Below are 9,868 nucleotides of genomic sequence, written 5' to 3' on the forward strand. Positions count from 1 at the left end.
CAAAAACCTGGAAATAGTTCTGTGATGTCTGTCTCCACATTTTAAGGCCGAACTATAAATAGAACAATTTCCACTCTGTGGTTTTGTTGTTGAGAACATATTATTTATTAAAAAAAAAAAAGAATTCAGAAAAAATAAAGAAAACAATATAGACTTAACTGACATATAGTGTTAATTTAACTGTTTCCGTTGAACAAATAGCATAGTTTTACCAAATTTGGTGCAGTGAATCTTTGTTCAAGCACAAATGTCAATCAACTGGAAAAAAGGAATGACGTTCAACTTCCGGTTCTACAAATACAGTGTTCGTCAAAGTCAACCGTGCACACCTCAAACGCATACATCTGTGATTCATTCAAGAGGCGGATCGTCTGTCGTACGTGGAGAGCGAGAGGAGAACACGCGCGTGGCTTTACCGAACATGGCATAGAGATCGTGTCCGAGTGAGAGCAGTTCGGGCCGTGTGAGAGCTGATCAGCTGACCTGCAGCATCCCTGACCGACGGTCTGCAGCTCTGACCATCGACCTGCGCTCCCCGAGAGACGAGGACTCAGGGGACGGAGGAACTACAGCGCCATGGCGGCAGAGATCCATCCCCGGCCACAGACACGAAAACCCGTGCTGCTGAGTAAGATCGAGGGTTTCCAAGATGTTGTGAACACGGCTGTGATCATCCCCAAAGAGGACGGGGTTATCAGCGTATCTCAAGACAGGTCAGCACGTTCAAACCCACAACTATTAGCCTCTTAGAATTACAGTGCAGAATACTCACCTTGTTTGTACAGTGATGCACCGGCATAACGTATACAGTCGATGATACATAGACACATTTGTCCTTTTTTGTTTTGGTTTAATAAACGATTTTCGGAGGAATTAAGTGTAACCCCAGTTATCCTCTCATAAAGAGTCGAATTGAGGCTTTAATATTCAAACACGGATAATTTAAGCCGCTGCTATCAATGGACTTCGTTTGCGCGCACTGTAAAGCAAGCATTTGCCTGCGAATCTTCTTATGCGAGAGGTTTGTGAACGAATCGATGTTTTTAAAGAATCGTTTAAGTGAATGAATCAATTTCCGTCACTGAAGCGTCCCCTTTGAAACGCGTGACTGCCTTTTCCTGCCTCCAGTAACTGACAAAACCCAACAGAAACCATTCAGGTCCGGTCTGTTAAGTATTTCATTAGTAACCTACTGGAAAAATACAAACAAATACATTCTTTAATGAAAAAGTCGCCAATTTGAAGTTAAAAGATTCAAAGCGGAATTGAACAAGACTTTTCATTCGCGAATGAACTGGAAAATCTTGTTTGCAAAAGGAGAGGAAATGGCAGAAGAATACGTTTGTGAAAGTTTTTTTTTTCTATATTGTTTTGGATTTCTATCCAGTTCGGTGTATTCAGTCTGTATTATTGTGAATATAACAATGATTGAATCTCTTGGTAACGTTAGATGTGTAGGCGGCCTCTCAATCTAAATAAAAAATACACGCTCAGAAAGTGCCATTACTGGACTCTGTAAACCAATCTAAACGTTTTTGTAGTGAACAGATTTAATAATAAGTTAATAACACAGCAGTTCATGCAAAAAAAAAAAAAAAAATTTTCATTTATATATATATATGTGTGTGTGTGTGTGTGTGTGTGTGTGTGTTTACTATTGATTTCAGCACTTTAGTTCCAACTGAATTGTTTAGCAGCTCAAAGTAATGAGTGTCATATGATTGGCTTTGCCAGCACACCTTATGTTCATGCAAATAAGCGCTCTAAAATAGCACCAGAGGTCATGTCAGCATCAGACCCATGACAACTTCCGCTGCCAGCCAGAAGGAGAACTCACAGGTTATTCAGTATGCTGTACTTTGTGGGGAAGTATACATTAGGTTGAGCAGCATTGTACAAAAATATGTCAATGGATGCACAATTGCACACATTTTATTTTTTAAAAAACAAATTAAATGGCATAATGTGTTTTTATGTAGAAAAAAAGACTAAAAATGTAATGTTTTAAAGTATTTTAATCTATTAGCAGCCCCTAACATTTTTTTTAAGTTCCTCATTTTTGTTTTTAGAGATTTGTCAAAGGATAGCAGAAATCCTTTCTTCCCTTAATATTTATATATATATATTTGGTTCATCATTTTGTACTAGCCTTGTCATTTTAAGTATCCTGCCTGATCCTGGCAATGTTTTTAACTATGTTCAGCGTTAAGGTGATTAGGTCTTATTTTAGCCAACGATATATATTCTTAGATGTGTGTTCTGGTAATTTGTCTACTGTACTGCATGTCACTTTTGTAAGAAAGTGTCTGTTAAATACATGTCTGTAAATGTTATAATCAAGATTTAATTGTTTATTTCAATTTGTTTTAGGACAATCCGCGTGTGGTTGAAGAGGGACAGTGGTCAGTACTGGCCTAGTGTGTTTCACACAATGCCAGGTGAGTCCTCAGTCCTTTGCTGCTCTCTGAGAGCAAAACAGATCTAACATTATGGGACATGCAATCACATAACTTCAGGAATTTTACTACAAAAGGAAAAGCGTGAAGTGAAACCAGTATGGGCATGAACTTCAGCTTGTTTTCCTATTCAGACAGGAGTTTCATTTCTCAGTAATGTCACCACATTTTTGCCTGCTTTCTAGTTAACTATTGTAGACTGTGGGGGCACTGGCTCTCAGTACACAGTGTTTATTTATAGTCAAATGCTGATCAACGGATTTTGTTAGATAGAATCTCATACTCATTGTGTTTGTCTTATGTTGCAGTGGCGAGCTCATGTATGTCATTTAATCCAGAGACAAGGAGGATCTCTGTAGGGTTGGAAAATGGCACTGTATCGGTATGTTAATTAAACACTGTTCTCACACACACCGGTTTTCTATGTAGTAATATACTTTAAGCCTGGTGTTTCTCTTACCAGGAGTTTGTCTTATCGGAGGACTACAACCAAATGATTCCTGCACGAACATATCAGGGTGAGTCACAAATACAGTCTCAAACAATTACGTTTGTTTTCCTAACTTAACATAAATCACATGAACATGTTCAAGCATAACAACTATCTCTCCCTTCCATTTGATATGTCAGATAAAGTAATATTTCAACTCTTTTATTTTGTTGACATCCTTGAAAATGGTTTTAATCAAAATTATCCAATTTCATTTGAGATCTTTTTAGTAGGAAATTGTATAGGTTTCTGTTTTAAGCAACTCTAGAATGGTCAAAGTGTATATATTAAAACGTTGCTGTTATGAACAGTTTTTTTTCACTTTACTGTTTCTACATCCGACAAGCTCTCACCCACAAATCATGTTATCATGCTGTGAAAAATACATCACAGAGCAAAGAGAAACTGACAACACGCCGACAGACAAGACAGAGAAGGTTACTTTAGGCATAAAACATAGTCCCAGCGTTTTGTAATTTTTAAAGAAAATGCAAAACTAAATGCCATTTTTTGGCTCTTTAATGTGTCATGACAGATCGCTGTAGCACATTAGTTCAAGTGGCACGTGAAGCAATATATCAGAATATCAAAAGGTATCTTATTTCACTGTGGAAAGACTGCAATACACAAGTTCAAGTTCAAGTCAACCAATATTAATTTACTCTCCTGTCTGCTTTGTTTGTCAGACAAAAATGGCAGATTCGGCGTTATGATTGGTCAGATCGCCTGTCAATCAAATTCCCTGCTAATTCAGCCATTTACAGAAGGGTCAGGTCAATTCTGTACAGAACAATATATATGCAGGACAGCTGTATTGTGAAGCTCTAAATCTGAACATTCAGCTCTTAATCGCAGTGTGAGTGTTGTCATGGCCTAGAATGGCATTAATGTGAAACAGCTAGCTAACCTTCTTTAAAAAATCTTCTAACAAAGGTAAATTATACGTTATGGATAGAGATAGACATGTAGAGTATAAACATGGAGTATATTAAGTGCTGCAGTTTAGGTTTGCTAAATTCCACATCTGTGTTTATTAGACCATCTGCTGCCTTGTTATTTATCTTTAATATATATGAGAGCTTAATTGCTTGTGTTTTTGAATGTGCTAAAGTGATCCCTCCTTGCTTTTCTCATTGTGTCTTGTTTTTTGTTTGTGTTAGCTCATCAGGGTGGCGTGACCGTGGTGCTGTTTGTCTTAGAGATGGAGTGGATTCTAAGTACAGGACAGGACAAGAGCTTTACGTGGCACTGCTCCGAGAGCGGACAGCAGCTGGGCACATACAGGACCACAGCATGGGTGTCTGGACTACAGTATCCATTCATACGCCACTCCTGATATGAAACATCTCGCAAAAACCTCCACGTTTATAGTCACAAATCAGGCATTGACTGATTTTATTTTTGCTTTATTATAGAAAATAAGCTTCTTTAAATTACTGCTCATCTTTAAAATCGTAAGAAAAACCCCAGTAATTTGCTTAAATGTTAAGTGTGTATAATTTATATAAATTATTTAATTAGATAAAGGGGTAATGGAAATTTGGTCATTTACTCACCCGCATATCTTTCCAAACCTGTATGACTTTTTTGGAAAAGTTATTTTGAGAAACGTGTCTGTTTTTTCATACAATGGAAATCAATGGTAATCAAAACTGTTTGGTTATCAACATTCTTCAAAATCTCTTCTTTTTGTTATGCAGGAGATGGTCAAACAGGTTTGAAACATGAGGAGTGAGTTAATGATGACCGAATTATCATTTTTGGGTGACCTATCTCTTTAATGCTGTAGGAATGTGGTTCCTAAAGGCCCGTTCACACCAAGCACGATAACTAAAAAGATAACGATAAAGATATAGTTCTAAAAATCGTTAAAGAATTAAAGAATAGCAGAGTCCACACTACAACTATAACGATAAAGGCATAGAGAAACGGTACCGTTGGAATCATTTTCAGAACGATTTTTTTTCCAGCTGATGACCGGTATAAACATTGACATCCAATCAGAATCAATCCTGCTGTAACGAGCTCGAGGATTTAAAGCGGCAGACGCACGTGCGCTCAGAATAAACAGACGATATCGTTCGCTGATGTGGACGCTAATATCGTTATCTTTATAGTTATCGTTCTTGGTGTGAACCGGACTTTAATGTATTAGCGCTTCTCTGATGACTCATTTTGACCGTGTCACTGTCTATTTCATACACACAGCATAAATAAACTAGAAGGGGTTAACATTAGCAGTATTGACACACTTCCACATTACCATAAATATCCCAAAGTCGTAATATGCTAAACTGGTTTGGGTGAAATATTAAGAGGTATCTTGTTGCCAAGAAAAAAAAGAAAAAAAAACATTACTACTGGTTTATTACCTTGCAACACAATGCTCTGAAGAACATACAATTTTTAATTATTCCAAATTAATTAAATATACTTTTTTGTTTTTGGTTCAATGGAAACATCATATATATTAATGTAAAAAAAATGTTTTTGGTGCAATTCATGGTAATCGTGTAAATAATTACATTCAAGAGGGGTTTAGAAGTTTTATAGCATTGGCTTCTTGACAATCTGTGTAAGATTTGATGTGGAAACTAGACATGCCTTCGTTGGAGATCATTCCGGTCAAGTGACAATCCTAAAGCTGGAGCAGGACAACTGCAGCCTGGTCACCACCTTTAAAGGCCACACGGGTGAGTAATTAATGACAGAATTTTCCTTTTTGGGTGAACTAGCCTTTTAATTGGGCTCCTCAATTACAAACAAAAACAGAAGGCAAAAAAAAAAAAAACTTTCTTAGAAGACCAAAGAGTAGTAGCATGAAAATAAGCATCTTAGCAAGCAGCAAATAAGTTGATACATTAATCATTAACATTGCAAAAAGAAAAAAGCAGTTGGTCAGCACAAAAAAGCAAATTAACCAACAAACAAGTCTTGTTTGTTCTAAAGTGTACCAAGGGTTAACATTTAAACGACCTCCTTCCATCATTTTAGTGTGGATGGCGTACCCTGGTGGCTTGGATTACAATACTGTCACCCCCCTGAGTAGCCATAAAGTCCTCATAACCTCAAAATACACAAATGTATTCATCTTCATGTCTACATCCATAAAATATTGTACAAGGGAATTGAGTATTCCATTACTTGCGCCGTACCTGAATCTGAATCTTTCAGCGATTACTGTGTTTGTGTGTGTGCAGGCAATGTCACAGCCCTGTGTTGGGATCCTGTGCAAAGGGTTTTATTCTCTGGAAGTTCTGATCATTCTATCATCATGTGGGACATTGGAGGCCGCAAAGGCACAGCCATTGAGCTCCAGGGACACAAGTAGGACAGATGAATTGTTGTCATGCATTTAAGATATGAGAATAAGCGAAGCACACTTGTCAGGTCTTAATATTTGAGTGGTTGTGTGTGTGTGTGTGTGACAGTGATAAAGTGCAGGGTTTGTGTTACGCTCCTCACACCCGTCAGCTCATTTCCTGTGGCTCAGATGGAGGAATAGTTATCTGGAACATGGACGTCACACGACAAGAGGTGAGAGAGATTGTGTAGAGCAAGGGTGAAGCGTCTAGGACAGTAGGGCTTGCCTCGTGGTATTTATGGTAGTTACATATGTCTGTTTACATAGTTTAAGCATCTCTTCATCTGTTTTGTGTCTCAGACTCCGGAGTGGCTTGACAGTGACTCGTGTCAGAAATGTGAACAGCCATTCTTCTGGAATTTTAAACAGATGTGGGACAGTAAGAAAATTGGCCTGCGACAGGTACAGTGAACAAAACCACTGCAAAAATAAATAAAATCATTAATAAAAATCATTTTATTAATCAAGATTTTGTCGCATTTTACAATATAATCTAAAAGGCCTTAAAACAAGATAAATTTAGTTGAGAAGCTTAATTGTGTAAGATTTTTTTTTATATAATATTACACAATCATTCAAATATTTGGGGTTGTGAGATTTTTAAAAAAATGTTTTTGAAAGATGCCATGCTCACAAAGGCTGCATTTATTTGATTAAAAATACAGTAAAATGGTAATATTGTGAAACATTATTTTGAAAAGCATTTATTAAGTAACATTAAGTTCAGGATTTATTTGAATTCGAAATCTTTTGTAACATTTTAAATGTCTTTACTGTCACTTTTGATAAAATTATTACATTAAATTTGATACATTAGATTTAATCATCCTTGTTGAATCAAATAATCTTTTTCAAAAAAAAAAAAAAAAACGTACTGACCCCGAATTTATTTCTGTAGAGTACGCTAAATGAAGTTTTAAAATATACCTTAAATCAAGTTTCAATATACATATCTGGAATTATATTTAACATATCTTACCATAAAATACATTTATACGAGGACTGCATATGCAATTATAAACTATTTTCAGAAAATATGATTCGGAGTACGTTTGCAGTCCGTAATTCAGCCCTCAGCCCACAGTTTAATCTCATATAAAGCAGCTTGATTTGTTCCTTCCCAGCATCACTGCAGGAAGTGTGGCCAGGCCGTGTGTGGAAAGTGCTCCTCTAAACGCTCCACTATTCCTCTGATGGGATTTGAGTTTGAGGTGCGGGTTTGTGACAGGTGTCACGACTCCATAACAGATGAGGAGTAAGTCAAATTTTGATTGTCTTCAATGTTTTGAATCTCTTACATGCTAGAATCACTTAAAGCTTTCTTTTTGTCCAGACGGGCGCCCACTGCAACCTTCCATGACAGTAAACACAGCATCACACACATGCAGTATGAACCCACCAGGGGCTGGCTGCTCACCTCCGGGACAGACAAAATCATCAAGGTCAGTACCTGTTTCTATTTAATTGTGAGTGTACTATTTGCTAAAGAGACAGAGCTGGCTTTAATATCTGTGGTGTGTTTACTTTCAGCTATGGGACATGACTCCAGTGGTATCATAGGAATCATGTGTATCATCTGAATGCAGGAACGAAGAATCAGCACTGAACTGAACTGAGAATCATGTGAACATTCAGAGTTCAGGTCACTTTCCATGGGCAGCTTCATCTCAAGGATATCCTGACACTGAACTGAGCATGTGCAATTGTATGTATTTGTGCATGTGCACACGGGTTATGGGAACAAACGTGTAAATATTGTCCATTTTAAATCTGCTTAGTTCAGGTTGTTTATATTGACATATACCAGTGTTGTTATATTGTCTGTGAAACTCTTTGCACTCATTCTATCATCATCGTATGTCTTATCCCAAATGCAGATGAATCCTTGTTACATTGCATCAAAGCATGCTGGAACTGTTTTATATGCAAGTGCCTTTACCACGCCTCGATCAGTGGTTTTTGGCATGGGAAAATAGTCTCTACTATTGCCTCCTGGGGCCCGTTTCACTAAGGAGGTTCAACCAACTCTGAGTTTAAACTTGAACTCTGAGTTGACTTACCCTGAGATGGGAAACTCTGAGTTTTCGGTTACAGAACAGCTGAAATGAGTTGGTTTAATCAACTCTAAATTGACTGACTCTGAGTTAAGCGCTTGCACCACAACTATAAAAAGCCATTATCAATGGATATTACGATTCACCATGGCAACAGCTCCTGCCAAAAAGCTGCCTGCATACTTCAGACTCAATACAAATGTAATTCTTATCACTGTTATAATATCACAGGTGAAAACTGACAGAATGTTAGATTAATGAACTAATAGCTAATCATTTTATGGTATCTCATGGGCAAAAATATATATATAAATAATAATATTTTAAGTGCAATTTTCTTATTTTACAAATGATCTGCCAATAGAGTAAGAAAAATACGGCAGTGGCTATTTACACTAAGTGGAATTAACATACTTTCTTAGCGATAGATCCTATTTACAGTAGGCTAAGTGCAAGTAGCTCTAGATGCTATTTACAGAAAAAATGTACAGTGAAAATCGTGAGATATATTCTATTTACCATGTAAAAGTAGCAGTTCTTTGCAACAGGCTAAGTGTAAATAATAATTAGATGCTAGTTATTCTTTATACTGGCAAATACATTTGCACCTCAGTATTATACATTAACAGGATTCAATAATAACAGATTGTAAATGTTTATATTTATTACAATTATAAATAGTTGTATCATTATTAAACACTCGTTAGGCACTTTACTTCCACTTTTAGAACATTCTGTTTATTTTTATATTCTAATAAATTCTAATGTGACATCTGATGGGAAAAATGAGAAGAACGAGCTCGGCAAAATCCGGACTCTAACACAATCAATCGCGTTACAAGCTAGTTTTCCGTGCCCAAAACATTACTGCCTACACCATTGAAGCCGTTATTCACATGTGTCGTATTTAACCTTATGTGTCAATGGAGGGCTGAGCTACAGTAGATTTGCACTCAGTAATAAGAACCCCCCCCCCCCCCCCCCCCCCCCCCCAAGGGAACAAGACTAAGTATCTTATATCATTTTCTTATACAAAAAATCAATCTTTATTTTTAATTTTTTTTTTATATTTGTACTTGGGGGGGGGGGGGGGGGCACTCAGTAAGAAGAACATTTTTCCATTTTTCCAGAGTGCATCAGTGAAGTGTTTAAAAAGGGGGAGGAGACCGAAAAAAACTCTGGGTTTACCGAAGAAAACCTTCTCCTGACCAGGTTAGGTTCATAGAGTAAGTTACCATGGTAACTGACTCTGAGTATAAGTTAGCTCTCTTTCGGAAACGGGCTTGACTTACCCTGCTTTCTCGGGTTTGACAAACCTCCCATTCTGAAACAGAAAACCTAGAGTTTCCCTCAATTTCAGGGTTAACATACTCAGAGTTTTCACTTAACCTCCTTTGTGAAACAGGCCCCTGGTCATTTATTTGACTTTTTAAATGTAAACACTTAGTTTTACTGGTGTTTTAATATTTAAATATGGTATTTCATTCATTCATTGGATCAGACA

The 9,868-nt window shown here is 37.1% G+C and overlaps 1 protein-coding gene across 1 annotated transcript; it reads left to right on the top strand.

Moving 5' to 3' along the window:
* The first annotated feature begins 313 nt into the window (after window positions 1-313).
* On the top strand, window positions 314-8,163 carry wdfy2 (WD repeat and FYVE domain containing 2). The gene is made up of 12 exons (XM_059499998.1): window positions 314-713; window positions 2,371-2,438; window positions 2,765-2,838; window positions 2,920-2,974; window positions 4,107-4,257; window positions 5,527-5,639; window positions 6,147-6,273; window positions 6,378-6,483; window positions 6,611-6,712; window positions 7,435-7,565; window positions 7,644-7,752; window positions 7,841-8,163. The coding sequence occupies exons 1-12, from the start codon at window positions 577-579 to the stop codon at window positions 7,868-7,870; spliced, it is 1,203 nt and encodes a 400-aa protein (XP_059355981.1). The 5' UTR covers window positions 314-576; the 3' UTR covers window positions 7,871-8,163.
* Window positions 8,164-9,868: the final 1,705 nt, after the last annotated feature.

Source organism: Carassius carassius, chromosome 19 (genome assembly GCF_963082965.1).
Source record: "Carassius carassius chromosome 19, fCarCar2.1, whole genome shotgun sequence".
NCBI lineage: Eukaryota > Metazoa > Chordata > Actinopteri > Cypriniformes > Cyprinidae > Carassius > Carassius carassius.

Excerpts from the sequence above, each read along its gene's own strand:
- wdfy2 (XM_059499998.1), top strand. The coding sequence starts at position 577 with ATGGCGGCAGAGATCCATCCCCGGCCACAGACACGAAAACCCGTGCTG. Across the intron at positions 714-2,370 it reads ATCAGCGTATCTCAAGACAG|GACAATCCGCGTGTGGTTGA; the intron begins GTCAGCACGTTC and ends AATTTGTTTTAG. Across the intron at positions 6,274-6,377 it reads ATTGAGCTCCAGGGACACAA|TGATAAAGTGCAGGGTTTGT; the intron begins GTAGGACAGATG and ends TGTGTGTGACAG.